Consider the following 25,341-nt stretch of genomic DNA (forward strand, 5'->3'; position numbering starts at 1 on the left):
TGTGTGCTCTGGCTAGATTCGTTGGTTGGGCTTTCTGAAGGCTATATGTAGCAATGGGAAGGGCTATGAATTTGTGTCCTTGTCCAGGTGTAGTGGGAAAACCAGCTTAGCTCTTTGTTTGTGGTCTTGACTCAATCTAACTGGCACTCCAGGTTTCCTGGCCAAACAGTGCCACAGGCTTTGCTCTGTGAACAATCAGTTCTGCCTGCCATACTCTCTGCTCAAGTGTTGCTGCACTATGCAGCTACCAGGTGTTCTGACCAGGCTTCTGGTCAGGGGGAGCCGGGAGCTATACTAGGCATTAGGCAGGGCTATGAACAACTCCCCTGACTGGGTGGAGGTGGGTAGTGGACCAGGTTCCAGGGCTGGCAAAGCTTTTCATCTGAGGACTCAAATCAGGCATTCCCATACCTCATTGACTTCCCTTGTCATACTGTTCCACTGTCCTGGCTCTGCAGATGAGCACAGCTGCTAGTTGGCACCTACAGGTGCTATAGATGGGAACTCGGCCTGCCAAGATGCAAGCAGTGATTGCTGCAAGCCCTTCCTGCCTTCTCTGTCATGATCAGATTCCCAGGGGTCAAATCTCACTCATCCTTTGTGATTCTTATGAGGTAAGATCAGAGTAGGGGCTCCCAGAAGTGATCCACAATACTAGGGGATCTGGATGTCCACTCTAGGCTCTTTTCCCACTTGAGGGACCGTAGGCTCTGGGAAGACCTCTTGGTGTGGTGCTGCACCAGTCTTGGGGAGGGGCAATGCATTCAGTGTATATCTGCTCCTCCTAACCTTCTAATGAGGTCTGTCTTGGTCTCTGGTACAGGGGCTGCTTCAGCCTCACCTCCATGTTCTAGAATTTTCTCAGTGACGTCCATGAGTAGTTGCTAGTTGTTCTTCTTGTGAGGGGGAGTGAAGTTGGGAAAGACCTATGTTGCCATCTTGGTGATATCACTCCTGTTGCAATTTAATTCTTACTATGGACCTGGAGACAATGAGGGGTGATGAGACAAATGTCCCAGGTATTGTCATTAAGTGTCATTTTTTTAAATGTAGGGGCTCTTTCATTGTTTTTTTTTAATTAATTAATTTATTTTTGGCTGCGTTGGGTCTTTGTTACTATGCATGGGCTTTCTCTAGTTGCGGCGAGTGGGGGCTACTCTTCGTTGTGGTGCATGGGCTTCTCATTGTGGAGCACGGGCTATAGGCACACGGGCTTCAGCAGTTGTGGCACGTAGGCTTCAGTAGTTGTGGCTCGCGGGCTCTAGAGCTCAGGCTCAGTAGTTGTGGTGCACAGGCTTAGTTGCTTCACGGCATGTGGGGTTTTCCCGGACTGTGGCTTGAACCCATGTCCCCTGCATTGGTAGGTGGATTCTTAACCACTGCTCCACCAGTGAAGCCCTCTTTCATTGTTTAGAGGGAGGCTTACTCTACGGGCAAGGGACGTCCAGGGATATTTGTTCATGTCACTCCAGTTGTTCCCACCCCAAGTTTCAGATTCTGACCCTTCCACACCAAACCTGGTAGGTTTGATAGTTAAATTGGAGCTGGAACCCTACAGTACTTATAGCTAGGCCCTGAGTTTGGTCCTCAGCTGTATCAAACCAACAAGTGCAGGAGGTGATAGTCACTACAGTGCTGCTGCAGAGGCTTTCTGATTGCCTATTTGCATTATCAGTTGTTCATTTACAGTTTTTCCTTTCTGCTTTTCATAATGTGCTTCCTCTAGCACTGCCGTAAGAAGCCAGTTGACCCCAAAATATTTATTATAGCTTGTCTTTATAACAGTGAAGTGCCTTGATGTTCCTCACAACTTGGCCTCTACCTACACCTTAACTTATGCCACATTTGGCAAAATTTGAGAAATTATGATGTCATTGCATATCATGAATTACCAGTGTCCCATTTCTCCTTGGCAAGGAAGATATTTATGCACTCATTAAATATGTGACAGCCTAATCACAAGAATGCTTTCCTGAGGGTCTGTTTTCCGTGGTTTCTCCTGATGCTAGTTACTGTGTCATTGAAAGTCTTGGCAGGAAGCAGATAGTGTACTTACAACTGAGGAATTTGGTTATGTGGCCACTTTGTGAGCTGAGGGGTGGAGTATCGTGTGGACTCTCCTGAATGAACATGAGAGCTGTCCTAAGAAATTAGGTGAATGGAAGATCATGGTCCATATAGCCAAAAATCTAATGTAAAAATAGCTCTTTTATATAGTTAGGACAGTTATTTAAGAATTATCTTAAAAGCATTCAATTATTAAATCATGGCAAAGCTAGACATAGGCTCAATATGCTTATATCTCAATAAAATTTCATAAGAAGATCTTCAGCTTCTTACTTGTCCAATGAACTGCATTTCCATAATCTTAAGTATTTGATAAATCAATAAAATGTTCATAATTAGAAAAATATTACTTTTACCACCCTTCAGTGAATTGTCTTTTATTTGAATTTTCTTTGTTGTTAATGTAGTATCCCAAGGGGATAACTTTGGAGGCATTTTCAATTATTGTCACCCAGATGCTGGGACTCAGTCTGGGCATATCATATGATGACCCAAGGAAATGTCGATGTTCAGGAGCCATCTGCATAATGAGTCCAAAAGCCATGTAAGTTTTTAAAGAATAAGATTTATTTATTTGTTGTATTTATTTTGTTTTAAATAACTGAAGTGAAAAATTTTAGTATTTGCTTATAGCATGAATTAACTATAAATGGACCAAGGACCACAAAATATAAATATGAGATTTTAAGCCTAAGAATAGTATGGTGGGAGATTAGCATTAAGAACAGTCAAAGATAGCAAATCCAGTCTGCAAGATACATTAGCAAAGGAATTCTCCATAGGCTGTGTATTTTAAGAAATCACTTAATAAGGATCTTTAAAAATATGTCATAGGCCAAAACAAGTGACCTTTGTTTTTAGACAAAATTTTCTGTTTTGCTTTTAGAGTATATTAATGTTGTGGAAAAACTATGATCTAAAGAATATAATATTTGTGTGACTTTGGATAAATTACTAGGCCTTGCTTAGATTTATTTTTGTCATCTTTAAAATGGGAATGATTATGCCTGTTCTCCTACTTCACAGAGTGATATAAGAATAAAATGAGAAAATAAAATGGGAAGGTGTTTTTTAAATTGTAAAATCCTACAAGTGTGTGATGGATTAGTTACAGTGATTTCTAAATTTGCCAGTGTTCCCCACATAGTGTATTGTACAAGGGCTACAGCAGATGTCATTAGTGTTCTACAGTTTTTATTTGTAAAAAGGGCCTATGTTAAGTATGACCTATTCATAACTGAAGAACAATCAAAAGTCAAAAGTGAAAAGAAGCCATTAATTTCTGAAAACATGCTCTTTTTATAGTTACTTCTAAGCACCACCTAAGGTTAACACTTACTTTCTAAAAATAGCTCAAACACAAACATATATATTTTTATATACACACATTTTATTACAATTTAGTTCTCCATGGATTATATATAAAAACAATATTTTATATGTATAAAATATATAATTTCATTAAATTAAATGTATAATAAATATAACATTTATTAAATCAAATATAAAATTTATATAGCTATATAAGCAATATGAAAATTACCATTCTGGGCCTATTGTCCATTTGGCCAACTATTCTCAAGTATGCTATGACAAGATGTTTTGTGTAGGTCACCCAGAGTCTGGGATTAATGATAATAAAAATAACAAATATTTACGTTGTGCTTGCTATGTGCTAGAGACTATTTCAAACACTTTACATATGTTAAGTCATTTGATCCTCACATCTCTTTAGGGTAGGTCCTGTTATTCTCATCTTTACAGATAAGAAACTGAATTATAAAAGGATAACTATCTGTGGTCAGAGAGCTGGTTGTGGTGGTCCTGAGTTTTGAACCCAGGCATTCCGGCTTTAGAATCTGTGTTAATAAGCCTTTGGATTTGTATGGTGCTGTATGACATTTAAACTGCTTTCATACATATTGTCCAGTTTCTTAAAAAACTTTTGTGATGTGTGTAGAGCAAGTATTATCTTAATTTTTACAAAATCTAACAATTTTATATGCATGTATATGTAAGATATATAAATGAACATATAAGATCTATCTATCTATAAATGTAGATAGATATATCTTTTGCATTTCTAGAGTACATCTCATTCATTATTTTATGTAATTTTCAAAGAAGGCATGTGAGTAAGTAAGGCAACTATGATTATTTCCATTTGTCTTTTTCCATGTGTTTTTTTTTTTTAAAGCCCTGGAGTACAGAGAGCCTAAGTGACTCTACATTGGATATACAGATAATAAGTGGCCAACTTCAGCTGATATCAGTAATGTCACCAATGATTTATTGGGTACTCACTATAAGCCAAAGAGTTGAATTAGGTACTTTACTTGTTTATTAACATTTAATCCTCATAACAACCCTAAGAAGTGGATGGGTACTATCCGTATCTTGTAGATGAGAAAACTGAAACTTGGAGAGTTTGATCACTTTGCTTAAAATCTCATAAGTCACAAGATTGGTACTAGTCAACAGGTTTATCTGACTCAAAGCTTTTGTTATTTTCTCTACTCCATATTGACTTCATATAGAGGACAGTTAATATATTGGAATTAATTGAAACCAAGTAGCAAAAGAACATTAAAATATATTCGTACAAACTTCATTCTTTAGTTCAATAATCCTTCTAGTATATTATTTTGATGATGCAATTTATATCTACTTTTTAAAAGTGGATAACTTTTAACATAGTCTGAACAAACAAATAGTTCAGAAGTGGAGGGAGGAAAGAGCATAGAAAGTGGCAAAAGCTATGAATGTAGGAACTTAGGGAAAACTCATGGTGAAGGTTTGCTTACCTATCCAGTTGCATCATTTTACAAAAAGGCAAAAACATTTAGAAGGAGTATGGAGTTATCAGTTATCCAAAGAAATTGAATTATTTTATTCTTATTGCTTTCTCTTAATTTCTTACTAAGACCAATTTTATTAAGCTATGGGAATTTGATTGGGGAAGAGGAGGTACCATCTTGGAGTAAGGAATACATTGAGGGGAATGTGGGCTTTGGAATCTTTCACTTGTTTGCTATTTTCCCTAACCCTTATTTTTCTCATCTGAAAAATGAAGATCATGATAGGTACATCTCACAGTTGTTGTGAGGATGCAATTAATCAAGTAAGTTACTTATCAGTGTGCTGGTATCTCTTCTTATTTGAGGAATAGAAAGACCTAGGAGGTATTAAAATGGTGGTGTAGGGATACACAAGAACAGTGAGAATATGGAATGTTGGGAAAGAAGTGTAGACAAGAGACAGACCCTGAAAGAAAAATGAAATACTGTAAAATGCTGTCAAGTGCTAATTCCAACTTCAGAAAAATGGTAGAGAGTACAACATTTTTTTTGCATAATTTCCTTCTGTCACATAATTTCTCTGTTCTTTGAATACAGAACTTAGGCTAGTTATATCATAGTTTCAATAAGCCTTTATAAAATAATTTGGGAGCAAAATAACATAGCATTAGAATTTAGAGTGCAAAATCGCAACCAAATGAACGTTAGGAAAAACTTCAGATAATTGATTCAAGTAAACTTTGGGAACACACATTCTTAGTTAAGAACTGCCATATGGGCAGCGAAAAGGTGAATAATTAGGGATTATATACAGTTAGCTATAAATAGTTCCCAGATCAAAAATATTATACAGTTTTTTTATTTAAAAGTTTTCTTCACCGTTCAGTTTTGGTGCTAAGATCATCAAAATTTATGGTTTATAGTAAAATATCTATTAATATTTAATAGTAAATATTTTATTGAATTATTTACTGTTCAAAGATGAAATTTTGAGTAAAAAGTACCTGAATTTGGAGTCTTAGATAACTGTGTGTGAATACTGATCCTGCTAATGTACAAACTATCTGAGTTTGAAGAGGTTTCTAGCTTCTCTAAACTTTAATTCAGTTTCTATAAAATGTTGATGACAATACCAACCTCTCTGGTTTGTTGTGAGGATTAAATAATCAAGTGAATAAAATATCTGGCTGATAATAGGCACTCAATAAATGTCAGTTACCTCCTTACCTTACAAAGTTGTACTGCATATGCAGAGTGACTCATCTTATGGAAATATTGTCTGAAGTTATTTTTATTAGTGGTATATGGACATAATTATGTTAAATTTTGATTAATATACAATTTCTGTGAAATCTTTGAGAAAGCTCAGGACTAAGCACAGTACAGTCTGTTTAACGAAAGTTTGTTGTTATTAGGAAGAATCAACAGACAGTTGGTTCTATGTTTGCTTAGAACTGTGCAGGTAATAAGTGATACCAACCATAAAGATGACAAAATTCCTGCTTCAAACAACTTACAATTCAATGAATTATCTATCATATTATATATGTAGTACAAACCTATGAATAAACATTGAAAAACCATTGAAATAGAAGAGATTCAAACTTTCAAAGAGTTTGATTCTTAATTTGGTCAAAGGAAAGATAGAGGAAGTAGAAGTTTGAAGAGTTGTTGATATACATCTGGGAATTTACGTAAATGGGTATTTGGTTGTCTCCGTGCCATTATTTCAGTTGTATTTCACCTAGGCAGAGGTATCATACACATACATAACCATATTTTTTCTGTATATGCAAGAATTTACATACAACCACACCCATTAGCTCAAAACTTTCTCTTAGGTAGATTTAGTTTGTAATGCATATAAAAAATAAAATTTATCTATTCTGTCTTTTCTTCCAGTTTTACTGAAATATAACTGACATATAGCGCTGTATAAATTTAGGGTGTACAGCATAATGATTTGATTTACATCCATCATGAAATGATTATCACAATAAGTTTAGTGAACATCCATCATCTCATATAGATAAATAATTAAAGAAGTAGAAAAATTTTTTCCATGTGATGAGAACTTTTAGGATTTACTCTCAACAAATTTCATATATAACATAGAGCAATGTTAATTATATTTATAATATTGTACATTACATCCCTAGTACTTACTTATAACTGGGAGTTTGTGACTTTGACTGCCTTCATGCAGTTCCCCTTCCCCCCACACATCTGATTTCTTTTTCTATGAGTTTTTTGTTTGTTTTGCTAGTCCTGTTATACAACATAGTGATTTGATATTTCTATACATTTCAAAATGATCACCATGATGTCTAGTTATATGTCACCATACAAAGATAATACATAGTTACTGTGTTCCCCATTTTATTTTAAATATTTTACTTGTATTTTTTTATTTTAAATATTTTATTTTATTTATTTATTTTGGCCGTGCTGAGAGGCATGTGGGATCTTAGTTCCCCGACCAGGGATCGAACTGGCACCCCCTGCAGTGGAAGTGCAGAGTCTTAACCACTGGACCGCCAGGGAAGTCCCCACAGTACATTTTATACCTGCGATTCATTTATTTTGCAGCTAGAAGTTTGCACCTTTTAATCTCCCTCACCTATGTCTTCCCCCCTCCCCCCCAGAAACCACCTCTTTGTTCTCTGATTCTATAACTGTTTCTGTTTTGCTCTGTTAGTTCATTTGTTTTGTTTTTTAGATTCCACATATAAGTGAAATCATACAGTATTTATCTTTCTCTGCCTGACTTATTTCACTTAGCATAATGCCCCCTAGTTCCATCCATGTTATCACAAATGGCAAGCTTTCATTGTTTTTTATGGCTGAGTAATTTCCACTGTGTGTGTATGTGTGTGTGTGTGTGTGTGTGTGTGTGTGTATGTGTGTGTGTGTGTGTGTATATATACACACACACACACACACATACACACACACACACACACACACACACACACATACACCACATCTTCTATTCCCATTAATCTATTGATGGGCACTTAGGTTGTGTCCATACCTTAACTATTGTAAATAATGCTCTAATGAACATAGGGATGCATGTATCTTTTCTAATTTGCATTTTTGTTTCTTCAGATAAATACACAGGAGTGGAATTGACAAATCATATGGTAGTTCTGTTTTGAAATTTTGAAGAATCTCCGTACTGTTTTTCATAGTGACTGCACCAATTTACATTCCCACCAACAGTGCATGAGGGTTTCCTTTTCTCCACATTCTCGCCAACACTCGCTATTTGTTTTCTTTTTTGATAATAACCCTTCTGACAGGTGTGAGGTAGTATCTTCTTGTGATTCAGTTTCCATAATGACTAGTGATGTTGAGCATATTTCCATGTGCCTGTTGGCCATCTGTATGTCTTCTTTGGAAAAGGTCTGTTCAGGTCCTCTACACACTTTTTCAGTTGGGTTGTTTTATTGATGTTGAATTGTATGAGTTCCTTGTATATTTTAAATATCAACCTGTTATTAGCTATGTCATTTGCAAGTATCTTCTCCCATTCAATACGCCACCATTTCATTTTGTTGATAGTCTCCTTCACTGTACAAGAGCTTTTCAGTTTGATGTAGTCCCATTTATTTATTTTTGCTTTTGTTTCCCTTGCCTGAAGAGACAGATACAAAAAAATATTACTAAGATCAATGTCTAAAGAGCTTACTGCCTGTTTACTTCTAGAAGTTTTATGGTTTAAGTCTTACATTTAAGTCTTTAATCCGTTTTGAATTTATTTTTCTCCATAGTGTGAGAGAGTAGTCTAGTTTGTTTCTTTTGTATGTAGCTGTTCAGCACAATTTATTGAACAGGCCGTCTTTTCTCCATTTTATATTCTTGCCTTCTTTGTCATAGATTAATTGACCATAAGTGCGTGAGTTTATTTCTGGGCTTTCTGTTCTGTTCCACTTATCCATGTGTCTGTTTTTGTGCCAGTACCATACTTGTTTGTTGACTGGCACTTTGTACCATAGTTTGAAATCAGGGAGTGTGATACCTCCAACTCTGTTCTTTTTCAAGATTTCTGTGGCTATTTGGAGTCTGTTGTGCTTCCATACAAATTTTATAATTATTTGTTCTAGCTCTGTGAAAACTGCCATTAATATTTTGATAGAAATTGCATTGAATCTATAGATTTCCTTGGGTAGTATGATCATTTTAACAGCAATTGATAATGGGATTGTTTTCTTAATTTCTCTTTCTCATAGTTTGTTGTTAATGTATAGAAATGTATCACATTGTATCCTGCACATTTACTGAATTCATTGATCAGTTCTAGTAGTTTTTTGGTGGTGTCGTTAGGATTTTCTATATATAGTATCATGTCATCTGCAGAAAGTGACAGTTTTCTTTCTTTGTTTCCAATTTGGATTCCTTTTATTTCTTTTTCTAGTCTGATTGCTGCGGCTAGGACTTCCAATACTATGTTGAATAAAATCGGTGAGAGTGGAAATCCTTGTCTTATTCCTGATCTTGGAGGAAATGCTTTCAGCTTTTCACATTTGAGTATGATATTAGCTGTGGATTTGTCATATGTTTAGATCTGAAGTGAGTCTCTTGTAGGAAGCATATGTATGGATGTTGTTTTTGTATCCATTCAGCCACTCTGTGCCTTTGATTGGAGCATTTAGTCCATTTACATTTAAATTAATTATTGATATGTATGTACTTATTCCCATTTTGTTAATTGTTTTGGAGTTGTTTTTGTAGTTCTTTTTTGTTGAGGTCCTCTTCCTTTTTTCTCTTTTCTTATGATTTGATGCCTACATTTGGTGTTATGTTTGGATGCCTTTCTCTTTTTTGTGTGTATATCTACTATAGATTTTTGGTTTGTCGTTACCATGAGGTTTGTGTATAGCAATATATATATATGCTTGTTTTAAGTTGCTGATCTCTTAAGTTCAAACACGTTTTAACAACCCTGCATTTTTACTTCCCACCCCCAATGTTTACGGTTTTTGACATCACCTTTTTGTTTGTGTATCCCTTAACTACTTATTGTAGATGTAGATGATTTTACTACTTTTTTTTTTTCTTTTTTGTGGTACGCGGGCCTCTCACTGCTGTGGCCTCTCCCGTTGCGGAGCACAGGCTCCGGATGCACAGGCTCAACGGCCATGGTTCACGGGCCCAGCCACTCTGCGCCATGTGGGATCCTCCCGGACCGGGGCACGAACCCGTGTCCCCTGCATCGGCAGGCGGACTCTCAACCACTGCACCACCAGGGAAGCCCTGATTTTACTACTTTTGTCTTTTAACCTTCCTACTAGATTTATAAGCTGTTGATTTATTACCTTTGTTGTATATTTGCATTTCCCTATAAGATTTTTTCTTTTGTAATTTTCATGTTTCTAGTTTTGGCCTTTTCTTTTTCACATAGAGAAGCTCCTTTAACATTTCTTGTAAAGCTGGTTTGGTGGTACCCATTTATTAGCATTTGCTTGTCTGTAAAACTTTTGACCTTGCCATCAAATCTGAATGAAAGCCTTGCCAGCTAGACTATTCTTGGCTGTAGTTTTTCTTCCTTTCATCACTTTAAATATACGGTGCCACTCTCTTCTGGCCTGCAGAGTTTCTGCTATAAAGTCAGATGATAGCCTTACGGGAGTTCCCTTGTATGTAACTTGTTGCTTTTTCCTTGCTGCTTTTAATATTCTGTCTTTATCTTTAATTTTTGTCATTTTCACTACAGCGTGTCTTGGTGTGTTCCTCTTTGGGTTGATCCTCTTTGGGACTCTCTGTAACTCCTGTACCTGGATGTCTGTTTCCTTTCCCACCTTAGGGAAGTCTTCAGCTATTATGTCTTCAAATACAGTATGTCCTCTGCCCCATTTTCTCTCTATCTTCTCCTTCTGGGGCTACTATAATGTGACTGTTAGTATGTTTGATATCGTCCCAGAGGTCTCTTAAGCTGTCCTCATTTCTTCTTATACATGTTTCTTTTTCCTGTTCAGCTTCAGTGATTTTTCACTGCTCTATTCTAGCTCACTGATTTGTTCCTCTGTATCATCTAACCTATTGTTGATTCGTTGTGGTAGATTTCTTATTTCAAGTATTGTATTCTTCATCTCTCTTTGTTTCTTCTTTGAATTTTCTAACTCTTTGTTCATGGCTCGCTCTGTTCATCCATTCTTCTCCCGAATTTTTTGAGCATCTTTATGATTGTTACCTTGAACTCTGTATCAGGTAGATTGCTTGTCTCCACTTCACTCAGTTCTTCTTTTGGGGTTTTATCTTTTTCTTTCATTTGGAACATATTCCTCTGTTGCCTCATATTGCCTAATTTGCTGTTTTTATTTCTATGTATCTGGTATTTGGTTGTTTCCCAAACTTGGAGAAATGACCTTTTATAGATGTCCTATGCATCACAGCAGCACATTCCTCTCTGGTCCCAGACCTATATGCTCTAGCGGTCCCCCTAAGAGGACTGTGAGGGTCCTTCTATTGTGATGGGCTGACTACTGTGGGTGGTCTGGTAGACTTGGCTGGACTGGCCCCCTGTCCAGTTGGTTGCCAGTCCCTGCCTTGTTCAGAGGCTGCCGGCCACTGGTGGGTAGAGCTGTGTCACAGGTGGCTGACTGTGGAAACTCATGGGGTCCTGGGGCTAGTGCTGGCCCAGTGGTGGGTGGGTCTGGGGTTGGGGTGAGTGGCTATGGGCCCAGGGGTCCTGGATCTAATATCAGTCTGCTGGTGGGTGGGACCAGTTCCTGACATGGCTTACTGCATGGTCCAGTGTGTCCAAAGCTGTTGACAGCCTGCTAGTAAGCAGGGCTGGATCCCAGGTTGGCTGATGAAGGGGTCCGAGGTGTCCCAGAGCTGGTGTTAATCTACTCGTGTAGCTCAGAGGGTCCTGGGGCTGGTGTTGGCCTGCTGGTGGGTCAGCTGGGTCCTGACATGGCAGGCTGCAGGGCTCTGATGGTCCTGGTGGGACTGGTGTCTGCCCACTGGTTGGTGGGGCTAGAATCCAGGGGATACCAGGGTTGGTGGTATCCCCTGGTGGGAGAGGTTGTGCGAGTGTTGAGCTGGCTGCTGGGGGGAGGCTGGTCTCAGGGAGGCTAGAACTGGCTCACTGGTGGGTCACCCAGCCAGGGGTATGGGTCTTGCCTTTACTACGTCTCCACCCTTCCCACCCATCTACTTGTGGTTCCTTCTTCATATCTTTAGTTGTAGAAGATCTTTTCTGCTACTCTTCTAGTCTTTCTCATCAATAATTGCTCTTTAAATAGTTATAAATTTGATGTGACTATGGGAGGAGGTGAGCTTAGAGTCTTCCTACTCCAACATCTTGGTCATTCTCTTATCTGTTCTTAATTTTTTTTATTGTAGTTGAAATACTCAACAGGAATTGTCTTAACCAATTTTAAATTTATTACTTAACTATAGACACTATGCTGAACAGCAGATCTCTATAATTTATTCATCTTGTATAACTGAAACTTTACACCCATTTTACAACTCCCCATTTGCCCCTCCTCCTAGCCCCTTGTCAACTCTGCATCTGTGAGTTTGACTGTTTTAAATATCTCATATAAGTGAAAGCATGAAGTATTTCACTTTCTGTGAGCTTATTTCACTTAGAATAATGTCCTCGAGGCTTTTCTGTGTTGTTGCGTATGTCAGGACTTGCTTCTTTTTTTTTTAAGGCTGAATAATATTCCATTGCAGATATGAACCACATTTTCTTTATCCGTTCATCTTTCAGTGGACATTTAGGTTGACTCCATATCTTTGCTATCGTAAATATTGCTGCAATAAATATGGGAGTGCAGATATAACTTATATATCCTGATTTCAGTAGTTTTAGATATATACCCAGAAGTAGGATTGCTGGATCATATGATAGTTCTAGTTTTAATTTTTTGAGGAACCTCACACCTGTTTTCAAAAGAGCCTGGACCAATTTACATTTCCATAAACAATATACTAGGGTTCCAATTTCTATCCATCCTCGACAGCACTGTTTATCTATTTTTTAAAGAATCATAGCCATCTTAACAGGTGTGAGGTCTTTTGTTTTATTTTTGCGTTTCCCTGATGATTAGTTATACTGATAACCTTTTAACATACCTGTTGGCTATTTATATGTGTCTTCTTTGGGGAAATGTCTATCCAAATCTTTGCCCATTTTCTAGTTGGGTTGTTTAGTTTTGCCTATTGAACTTAATTTTGTTTTGAGAAGATATGTATTCCAGTGAATGAAATCACATGACCTCCTGCAGAATGACTTTGGCCTCTGAGCACTTGTTATGAACATTTATCATTACCTCTTGAATTTAACATTTTGAAATTAACTTATGTAATATAGAGTTGTGTTTTCAGAAGTATACTGCCATGACATTATACGGATTCATCTTTAGGCAATCCAGCGGTGTGAAGACTTTTAGCAATTGCAGTTTGAGTGACTTTGAAAATTTCATTTCAAATATGGGTGCCCGGTGTCTTCAGAATAAGCCACAAATGCAGAGGGCTCCGGCATCAATCTGTGGAAATGGCAGAGTGGAGGGAAATGAAATCTGTGACTGTGGTACTGAGGAAGTAAGTCTGATAATTGGAAAATTGATAAATTTATTGTTTTAGTTCAACTCTTTGTCATATATGTTATATATCTCAAATATGACTGAGTACTGTGCAACATATTGGCAGTAATAAAATCAAGGTTGAAATACACACAAGAATATACCATCTAGATTTAATAGGTTGAAGAGTTTTGGACAAATATAAGAATATTCCCAAAAAATTATTGCTGACAGGAAAAAAGGGAAGTCTACAATGAGCTTTTGGTTCCAGACTAAATATGTAAAATCTTTCAAACCTGTGCTTAACCTTTGGACATTTGATAAGTGTCTTATTGAAGATCAATGTGGGAGCAGACCATCAAGTATCCTTTGGGGTATTGCCTCACAATGGAATCAGCAGTATGGGGAGGGAAGACTGTTAAAGTTACAGTCTGAACATTGGGTGAGTTTGATTACTCACTTGATAGAGAAGCCCTAGAGAAAATATAATGAATGCAAAAAGTCCAGGGTGTAATGGCTTCTAGACAGTTCAGTTTTTGCAGCAGTACTGCAAATATGATAAATGTTCACGATCATAAGATAGAAATGATATTAGGATTGGATACATGCATGGGTCAGAACAAACTTGTACTCATATCACATTGTTTTAATACTGTGCCTTTATATTATGTTTCACCATTTGGTAGAACAAGTTCTCCCTTTTTACTCTTCATCTATTTTTAAATCAATTTTCTTGGAGGCATCATCTGCATACAATAGAATACAACAAATATAAGTATACAGGTGGATGAATGTTTGCAAATGTACACAAGCATTGGTACAATTCAGGTAGAGATTTTTTTTCATTTTTTAAATTGACCTACAACACTGTGTTAATTCCTATTACACAACATAGTGAATCAATATTCTATACATTTCAAAATGATCATCTTGATAAGTCTAGTTATGATATGTCACCATATAAAGATATTACATAGTTATTGACTATGTTCCCCACACTGTACATATTATACTCCTGACTCATTTATTTTGCAGCTAGAATTTTGTACCTCTTAATCTCCCTCACCTAGTTCTTTCCTCCCCCCAAACCCCTTCCCTCTGGCAACCACCGGTTTGTTCTTTGTATCTATAACTCTGTTTCTGTCTTGCTATGTTTGTTCATTTGTTATATTTTTAGATTCCACATAAAAGTGAAATCATAAGGTATTTGTCTTTCTCTGTCTGACTTATTTCACCTAACATAATACCCTCTAGGTCCATCCGTGCTTTTACAAATGGTAAAATTTCATTCTTTTTTTTATGGCTGAGTAATATTCCATTGTATATATGTACCACATCTTCTTTATGCATTTATCTATTGATAGGCACTTAGTTTACTTCCATATCTTAGTTATTGTAAATAATGCTGCAGTGAACATATGGGTGCATATATCTTTTTCTTTTATTGAGTATCAATGATTTTAAATATTATGTTAATTTTAGGCATACAACATAGTGATTAAATATTTTTATAGACTGTACTTCATTTAAAGTTGTTATTTTAAAAAGGGCTATATTTCCCTGTGCTGTACAATGTATTTTTGGAGCTTATTTATTTTATGCATAGTAGTTTGTACCTCTTAATTCCCTACCCCATCTTCCCCTTCTTCCCTTTCCCCACTGGTAACCAGTAGTTTGACCTCTATATCTGGGAATCTGTTTCTGCTTTGTCATATTCATTCATTTGTTTTATTTTTTATATTCCACATATAAGTGATAACATAGAGTACTTGTCTTTGTCTGTCTGACTTATTTCACTAAGCATAATACCCTCTAGGGCCATCTATGTAGTTGCAAATGGAAAACTTTTATTCTTTTTTATGGTCGAGTAATATTCTATTGTATATGTGTACCACGTCTTCTTTATCCATTCATCTGTTGATGGACACTTATGTTGCTTCCACATCTTGGCAATTGTAAGTAATGCTGCTATGAACATTGGGGTGCATGTGTATTTTTGAATTAATGTTTTTGTTTTCTTTGGATATATATTCAGGAGTGGAATTGCTGGATCATATGGTAGCTTGATTTTTAGGGGTTTTTTTGAGGAACCTCCATACTGTTTTCCATAGTGGGAAACAGTGTACAAGAGTTCTCTTTTCTCCACTTACTTGCCAACATTTGTTATTTGTGATCTTTTTGATGATAGTGATTCTGACACGTGTGAGTTGATATCTCATCGTGGTTTTGATTTGCATTTCCCTAATGATTAGTGCTGTTAGCATCTTTTCATGTGCCTATTGGCCATCTGTATGTTTTCTTTGGAAAAATGTGTATTCAGGTCTCCTGCCCATTTTTAAATCAGGTTATTTGTTTTTTGGATATTGAGTTGTATGAGCTGTTTATATATTTTGGATATTAACTCCTTATCAGGCATATTATTTGCAAACATTTTCTCACATTCAAAAAGTTGTTTTTTGCTTTGGTCGGTGGTTTCATGTGCTGCACAAAAGCTTTTAAGTTTAATTAGGTCCCATCTGTTTATTTTTGTTTCCTTTGCCTTAAGAGACAGATCCAAAAAATATTGTTGCAGTTCATGTCAGAGTGTTCTGCCTATGTTTTCTTCTAGGAGTTTTATGTTTTCTGGTCTTATATTTATGTCTTTAATCCATTTTGAGTTTATTTTAATATATGGTTTAAGAAAATGTTTCAGTTTTATTCTTTTAATGTAGCTGTCCAGATTTCCAGCACTACTTATTAAAGAGATTGTCTTTCCCCCATTGTATATCCTTGCCTCCTTTGTTGAAGATTAATTGACCATAAGTGCGTGGGTTTATTTCTGGACTCTCTACTCTGTTCCATTGATCTATGTGCTATTTTTGTGCCTGTATCATACTGTTTTGATGACTGTCTCTTTATACTATAGTTTGAAATCAAGGAGTATGGTACCTCCAGCTCTGTTCTTCTTTCTTCAGATTGCTTTGGCTATTTGGACTCTTTTATGTTTCCATACAAATGTTAGAATTATTTGTTACAGCTCTGTGAAAAATGCCATTAATATTTTGATAGGAAGTGCATTGAATGTATAGATTGCCTTGGGTACTATGGCCATTTTAGCAATATTAATTCTGCCAGTCTATGAACACTGTATATCTTTCCATCTGTGTCATCTTCAATTTCTTTCATCAGTGGCTTATGGTTTTCCAAATACAGGTCTTTTACCTCCTTAGTTAGATTTCTTCCTAGATATTTTATTCTTTTTGATGTAATTCTAAATGGGATTGTTTTCTTAATTTCTCTTTTGTTAATTCATTGTTAGTGTAAAGAAATGCAACAAATTTCTGTATATTGATTTTGTATCCTGCACTTAACAAAATGGCAGTAAGTACATACCTACCAATAATTACTTTAAATATAATTGTACTAAATGCTGCAATCAAAAGAAACAGAATGGCTGAATGGATAAAACAACAAGACCCATATATATATATATACTGCCTACAAGAGACTTACTTCAGATCTAAAGACACATGCAGACTGAAAGTGAGGGAATCAGAAAAGGTATTCCATGCAAATGGAAATCAAAAGAAAGCTGAGGTAGCAATACTTATGTCAGACAAGAGAGACTTCAAAACAAAGACTGTAAGACAAAGGACATTATATAATGATTAAGGGATCAATCCAAGAAGATGCAACATTTGTAAATATATATGCATTTAACATAGGAACACCTAAATACATAAAGCAAATATTAACAGACATAAGGGGAGAAATGGACAGTAACACAATAATAGTAGGAGACTTTAACACCTCACTTACATCAATGGACTTACCATCCAGACAGAAAATCATTAAGGAAAGACTGGTCTTAAGTGACACATAGGACCAGATGGAATTAATAGAAGTAAATATAGAACATTCCACACCAAAACAACAGAATACACATTGTTTCAGGTGCCCTGTAACATCTCCAGGGTAGATCACATGGTAGGCCACCAAACAAATCTCAGTAAATTTAAGAAAATTGAAATCATATCCAACATCTTTTCTGACTAGAATGCTATGAGACTAGGAATCAACTACAAGAAAAAAAGTACAGAAAACAGAAATATGTCAAGGCTAAACAATATACTGCTAAACAACCAATGGATCACTGAAGAAATAAATTAGGAAATTAAAAAAATACCTGTAGGCAAATGAAAGCAAAATGCAATGAACCAAAATCAATGAGACAAAGCAAAAGCAGTACTATGAGGGAAGTTTTTTAGTGATACAAGCTTACCTCAGGAAACAAGAAAAATCTCAAATAAACAACCTAATCTTACACCTAAAGTAACTAAAAAAAGAAAAAACAAAACCTAAAGTTAGTAGAAGCAAAGAAATAATAAAGATCAGAGCAGAAATAAATGAAATAGAGACTAAAAAGGTAGATTAATGAAGATAAGAGGTAGTTCTTTGAGAAAGATAAAGAAAATTGATAAACTTTTAGCCAGACTCATCAAGAAAAAGAGAGAACCCAAATCAATAAAATCAGAAATGGAAAAGAAGCTACAACCAACACCACAGAAATTCAAAGGATCATAAGATTACTGCAAACCATATGCCAGTAAAATGGACAATGTGGAAGAAATGTACAAATTCCTAGAAATGTGCACTCTCCTAAGACTGAACCAGGAAGAAACAGAAAACATGAACAGACCAATTGCCAGTAATGATATTGAATCAGTAATAATATTTTTAAAAACTACCAACAAAAAATGTCCAGGACCAGATGGCTTCACAGGTAAATTCACCAAACATTTGGAGAACAGTTAACACCTGTTCCTATGATAATAAATGACCATATATATGCATCTTTCCCTGAATTCTTTTCTGTTTATTTGTCTGTCCTTATGCCTATTCCACACTGTCTTAACTAATGCACTTTTCAGTAAGTCTTGAAAACATTGTGTGTAAATCAGCCAACTTTGGTCCTCTTTTCCAAAATAGCTTTACTATTCTGGGACCATTTTATTTCCATGTAAATTGGAGAACAGGCATGTGAACGTAGGGACTTTGATTCGAATTGTGTTGTATTCATACATCAATTTGGGGGGAATTACTTTTCTCACCAATATTAAGTCTGCCAATCTGTGCACATTGTGTATCTCTCCACTTATTCAGATCTTCTTTAGTTCTTCTATAGATTTCTTGTTTTGATAGTGTTTAAAAATTTTATTTAACAATTGTATCATTTATTTAACAATTGTATACAATTGTATCACAATTGTATTAACAATTGTATAACAATTAACAAATAAAATTTAACAAATTTTATTTAACAATTTCATACTAACAATAGTATAAAAATTACAGTGGACTTTTCTGAATTCTAGTGCTGATTAGAAGTGCTGAGAGTGGCCTTCTTTGCTTTGTTCTTATTTTTAGGGGAATAGTTTTCTGACTTTCACCATTAAATATGATATTAGATAATAAGCTTTTTTCAAAAATAGATGCCCTTTACCATATTGAGGAAATTTCCTTCTATTTCTAGTTAACTAAGAGTTTTTTTAAATTGAATAAATTTAAGTGTAATATTGTAAGCTTAAGTTGTACAGTGTGTTACTGTGATACATTTATATATTGTTGTATGATTGCTGATGTAGTGATATTTATTACATTACATAATTACAGTACAATATTAGTATCTATATTCATTGTATTGTGCATTAGATCTCTATGGCTTATTTATTGCTCGATACAAGTGTGTACCCTTAAATACCATCACTCTTACTCCTCTGCCTCCACAACCTCTGGTAACCAGTACTTTACTCTGTTTTTCACAGGTTTAAACATTCCACATGTAAGTGATATCACACAGTTCTTGTCTTTCTCTGTTTGACTTATCTCGCTAGCATAATGTGCTCAAGATTCACATATGTTGTTGAAAATGGGAGGATAGCTTCCATTTTCATGGCAGAATAACATTCCATTGTGTATGTGTACCAAATTTTTTTATCCATTAATCCATTGATGGGCATTTGGGTTGTTTCCATATCTTGGTTTTTGTAAATAGCCAAGATTTATTGTGATAAATGCATATATCTCTTTGAAATTCTGTTTTCATTTCCTTTGGGTATATACCCAGAACTGGAATTGCTGGATCATATGGTAGGTCTATTTTTAATTTTTTGAGGAACCTCCATATTGTTTTCCATAGTGGACCAATTGGTTGGACCTATTTACGTTCCCACCAACAGTGTATAAGGCTTCCTTTTTCACCACATCCTTGCCAGCACCTGTTGTCTCTTGTCTTCTTCGTGATAGCCATTCTGACAGGTGTGAAGTGGTATCTCATAGTGGTTTTGATTACCATTTCTTGATGATTAGTGATGTTGAGCATCTTTTCATGTGCCTGTTGGCCATCTGTATGTCTTTAGAAAAATGTGTATTTAGTTCTTCTGCCCCTTTTTAAATTGGAGTGTTTTTTTGTTGTTGTTAACAAATTGAGTAAGTTCTTTATATAGTTTGAATATTAACCCCTTATCTGATATATGGTTTGCAAAAATTTTCTCCCATCATGTAGGGTTTTTTTTCTATTTTGATAATTGTTTCTTTTGAGGTGCAGAAGTTTTTGAGTTTGATGTCCCATTTGTTGTTTTTTCTTTTGTTGTTTGTCCATTTGGCATCACACTCCAAAATTTATACCCAAGACTAGTATCAATGAGGTTTTTCCCTACATTTTTTTCTAGGAGCTTCATGGTATCAGACCTTATGTTTAAGTCTTTGATCCACTTTGAGTTAATTTTTCTGGGTAATGTGGGATAGTAGTCATTGTCATTGTTTTGCATGTGTTTCTCTAGTTTTCCCAGTTGTTGAAGAGAGTATCCTTTCCTCATTGGTTATTCCTGACTCCCTTGTCGAATACTAGTTGACCATATATGCCGTGGTTTAGTTTTGGGCTTTCTATTCTGTTTAATTGGTTTACATGTCTATTTTTGTCCCAGTACCATACTGGTGTTTGTTTGTTTGTTTTATTATATAAGTTTCAGGTGTACAGCACTATAATTCAACATCTGTATACACTACATAGTGATCAGCACCACAAGTCTACTTACCATCCATCACCATATAGTTGACTCCCTTCACCTGTTTCTCTTACCTCCGAACCCCCTTCCCTTCTGGTAACCACTAATCTGATTTCTGCATCTATGAGGTTTTTTGGTTTTATTTTGTTGGCTTTTTTGTGTGTGTGGTTTTTTGTTTGTTTGTTCATTTGTTTGTTTTGTTTTTAGATTTCAGATATGAATGAAATCGTATGGTATCTGTCTTCCTTCATTTGACTTATTTCACTTAGCATAATACCTTCAAGGTCCATCCATGTCGCAAAAGGCAAGATTTCATTATTTTTATGGATGAGTAAGTATTCCACTGTGTATGTATACTAGGTCTTCTTTGTCCATTCATCCATCAGTGGACACTTAGGTTGTTTCCACATCTTGGCTGTTATAAATAATGCTGCAATAAGCATAGGAGGGCATATATTTTTCCTAACTAGTGTTTTTGTATTTTTTGGATGAATACCCAGAAGTGGAATAGCTAGGTTGTACGGCAATTCTTAATCTTTTGAGTAATCACCATTGTTTTTCATAGTGGCTGTACTGATTTACAGTCCCACTAACAGTGTACTAGGGTTCCCTTTTTCCATATCCTCTCCAACGTTTGTTATTTTTCCTTTTTTATAATAGTTATTCTAACAGGTGTGAGGTGATATCTCATTGTTGTTTGATTTGCATTTCCCTAATAATTAGTTATGTTGATTATCTTTTCATGTGCCTGTTGGCCATCTATATGTTTTCTTTGGAAAAATGTCTGTTCAGTTTCTGTGCCCGGTTTTTAGTCAGGTTGTTATTACTTTGTTATTGAGTTGTATAAGCTCTTTATGTATTTTGGATATTAAGCCCTTATCAGTTATATGATTTGCAAATATATTTTCATTCAGTAAGTTGCTTTTTCATTTTGAGATGGTTTTCTTTGCTGTGAAGAAGAATTTTAGCTTGATATAGTCCCGTTTGTTTATTTTGCTTTTGTTTCTCTTGCCTTTGGAGTGGGTTCCACAAAAACCTTACTGAGACTGATATCAGTGAGATTATTGCCTATTTTTTCTTCTAGGAATTTTATGGATTCATGTTTTATATTCAGATTAATCCATTTTGTGTTCATTTTTGTGTATGGTGTAAGGTATTGGTCTAGTTTCTTTCTTTTGCATGTGACTGTACAGCTTTCCCAACAGCAGTTGTTGAAGAGACTCTCCTTTCTCTATTGTATATTCTTTGTTCCCTCATTGTAAGTTTATTGTCTGCGTATGTATGGGTTTACTTTTGTACTCTCAGTTCTGGTCCATTGATCTGTGAGTCTGTTTCTGTGCTAGTACCATCCTGTTTTGCTTATTGTGGCTTTGTAGGAAACAAAATATACTGTTTTGATTACTGTAGCTTTGTAGGAAACAGTCATCCCTTGATATCTACAGGGGATTGGTTCTAGGACCCTTAAGGTATACCAAAATCCATGGATGTTCAAATCCCTTTTATAAAATGCCATATAACCTACCCACATACTCCCATATACTTTAAATCATCTCTAGATTACTTATAATACCTAATACAATGTAAATGATATGTAAATAGTTGTAAATAAAATGTAAATGCTATGTAAATAGTTGCCAGAATGCAGCAAATTTAAGTTTTGCTTTTTGGAACTTTCTGGATTTTTTTCTGAATATGTTCAATCTAAGGTTGGTCGAATGCATGGATTGAGCACCCACAGATATGGAGGACCAGCTGTAATTTGAAATCAAGGAGTATGATACTTTCAGCTTTGTTCTTCTTTCTCAAAATTGATTTGACTGTTGGGGATCTTTTGTGCTTTCACACACACTTAGTTTTTATTACTATGGCTTTGTCAGAAGCATGATACCCCCAGTTTTTTTTTTTTTTTTTTTTCTTCTCAGAATCACAATTTGGAGTCTTGAGTTTCCACACAGATTTTAGGATTGTTTTCTCTATTACTGTGAGAAATACCTTTGGCATTTTTACAGGGATTATGTTGAATCTGTAGGTGGCTTTGGGTACTGTAGCCATTTTAACAATATTAATTCTTCCAATCCATGAACATGGGGTATCTTTCCATTTCTTCATGTCTTCTTTGATTTCCTTCAGCAGAGTTTTGTGGTTTTCATTATGCAGATCTTTCGCTTTCTTGGTTAAAATTATTCCTAAATATTTTATTGTTTTTCATGCTATTGTGAATGGGATGGTTTTTTTTTTTTTAATTTCTCTGTCAGACGCTTCATTATTAATGTAAAGGAATGTGATTGATTTCTGTATGTTGATTTCGTATCTTGCCACTTTACTGAAATCATTGGTTAATTCAAAGTTTTTTGACTGGTTCTTTGAGATTTTCTGTATGTAGGATCATATCATTAGCAAATAACCACAGTTTTACTTCTTCTCTTTTTATTTGGATGACTTTAATTTTTTTTTGTCTTGACCAGTTGCTCTAGCTAGGTCTTCCAGTACTAAACTGAATAGGCATATTGAGAGAGGACGTTATTGCCGTGTTCTTGATCTTAGGGGAAATGCTTTCAATTTCTCTCCATTAAGTATAATCTTAGCTGAGAATTCTTAATGAAGAATTAATGTTGAATATTGCCAAGTATTTCTGTGTCTATTGAGCTGATCATATGAATTTTCTGTTTTTATTCTATTATTATTATTATTTTTGTGTGTGTGTGGTACGTGGGCCTCTCACTGTTGTGGCCTCTCCCATTGTGGAGCACAGGCTCCGGATGTGCAGGCTCAGTGGCTGTGGCTCACGGGCCCAGCCTCTCCGCGGCATGTGGGATCTTCCCAGACCGGGGCATGAATCCGTGTCCCGTGCATCGGCAGGCGGACTCTCAACCACTGCGCCACCAGGGAAGCACTTATTCTATTATTAATATGATACGTTTCATTTATTGGTTTTTGAGTGCTAACCCAGCCATCATGCAGTCCTGAAATTAGCCTCACTTGGGTTATTTAATATATATAAATTTATATGTATATATATAAATTTAAAATTTGCCAATGTTTTGTTCAGGATTATGGCACTTATTTTAACAAGGGAATTGTCTGTAGTTTTATCTTTTCTTGCAATCTTTTCTTCTGGTTTTGGTGTCAGGGTAATTCTGGACTCATAAAATGAGTTGGAAGGTGCTCCCTTACCCCTACTTTCTAAAAGAATTTGTTTAATATTGGTATTATTCCTATTTATTTATTGTGGAAGAGCACTTAAGAGGAGATTTACCCCTGTAAATCTAAGCCCCTAGAAGTTTTATAGTTTGGATTTTAGTTTTAGGCTTATGACCCATTTGAGTTATTATTTTTTTGTGTGTGTGTGAGAAAGGTGTAGGGTCAGTGTCTAGAGTCGTCATTTTCCTTGTGAATGCCCAAGTTGTTCCAACACCATTTATTGATAATTCTCCATTGAGTTGCATTTACTCCATTAACAAAGGTTTTGTTATCTCTATGTAGTTCTGTTTCTGGGGTCTCCATTTTGTTCTAAGCTCGTTGTCTATTCTTTTGTGCATACTACACTGCCACTATTATAGTTTTTATTAAGTTTTGAAGCTGGGTATTTTTGGTCCTTCAATTTTCCTCCTCCTCTTCCTCCTCCTCTTCCTCTTCTGCCTCTTCTTTTTCTTCTTCCTTCTCTTCCTCAGCATTAGGTTGTCTACTCTGAGTCTTTTGCCTTTCCATATAAACTTTAGAATCAGTTTGACTATGTCCACAAAATAATTGCTGGGTTTTTTTAATTGTAATTGCACTGAATCTCTACATCAAGTTGTGAGGAACTGACATTTTAACAATATTTAGTCTTCCTATCCATGAACATGGACTATCTCTCCATTTATTTACACCTTCTCTGATTTTCTTCATCAAGTTTTGTAGTTTTTCTCATATTGATCCTGTAAAATTTTGTTAGGACTATTCCCAAGTACTTCATTGTTTTGGTGCTAATGCAAATGGTATTGTGTTTTTTATTTCAAATTTTTATTTTTCATTGTTGGTATAAAGGAAAACAATTTCCAGCAACCTTGCTATAATTGTTTATTAGTCACAGGAGGCTTTTACTGTTATTGTTCTTTGGCTAATTATTTGGTATTTTCTTTACATAGGCAGTCATGTAATCTATGGATAAAAATAGTTTTTGTTTCTTTCCCACCTGTATATTTTCACTTCATTTTCTAGTCTTATTGCATTAACTAGGACTTCCAGTAAGATGCTGAAGGGAGTGGTGAGAGGGGGCATCCTTGCCTTGTTTCTTTTTTAGGAGGAAAGCTTATAGTTTCTCACCATAACTGTGATATTAGCCACAGATTTTTTTCTAGATGTTACCAAATTGAAGAAGTTCTCTCTATTCCTAGTTTGCTAACATTTTGTATAAGTGCGTTTGGATTTCGTCAAGTGCTTTTTCTACAGCAATTTTTATGGTCACTGATTTTTATTCTTCAGCCTGTCAGAATGATGGATTATATTAATGGATGTTTGCATAATAAACCAGCCTTGCATACTTGTGATAAATCCCATTTGGTTGTAGTATATAATTATTTTTGCACATTGTTGGATTCAATTTCCTAATTTTTTGTTGAGGATTTTTGCATCTATGTTTATGAGATCTATTTATTGATTGATTGATCTGTAGATTTATTGATGAGGTCTACAGATTTATTGATATGTAATGTTACTTTGTCTGGGCTTGATATTAGGCTAATACTGACCTCATAGAATGAGTTAGGAAGCATCACATATCAGTGCTGGGAGAGTAATATGGCTGCGATTCCATGGCACAAAAGCAGTAGAAGCTCCATGTTTAATGCTTCTCCTGGATTCTGTCCTCAGTGCTTTTTCTCTTGACTGATTTTAATTTGTATCCTT

At 35.5% G+C, this 25,341-nt stretch overlaps 1 protein-coding gene across 15 annotated transcripts in view; it reads left to right on the forward strand.

Annotated features, from left to right (window-relative positions):
* ADAM32 (ADAM metallopeptidase domain 32) overlaps nucleotides 1-25,341 on the forward strand; it is a 168,701-nt gene that overhangs the window by 62,400 nt on the left and 80,960 nt on the right. For all 15 annotated transcript variants that reach the window (XR_012328977.1, XR_012328976.1, XR_012328979.1 and 12 more), the window contains 2 exons: nucleotides 2,475-2,611; nucleotides 13,250-13,427. Coding sequence is in view for 9 of the 15 variants with exons in the window: in XM_019921491.3 (XP_019777050.2) it covers nucleotides 2,475-2,611; nucleotides 13,250-13,427 (315 nt within the window). In the remaining 6 variants the exon portion in view is untranslated. The remainder of the gene's footprint in view (nucleotides 1-2,474; nucleotides 2,612-13,249; nucleotides 13,428-25,341) is intronic.

The sequence above is a fragment of the Tursiops truncatus genome, chromosome 21 (assembly GCF_011762595.2).
Source record: "Tursiops truncatus isolate mTurTru1 chromosome 21, mTurTru1.mat.Y, whole genome shotgun sequence".
Classification (NCBI taxonomy): domain Eukaryota; kingdom Metazoa; phylum Chordata; class Mammalia; order Artiodactyla; family Delphinidae; genus Tursiops; species Tursiops truncatus.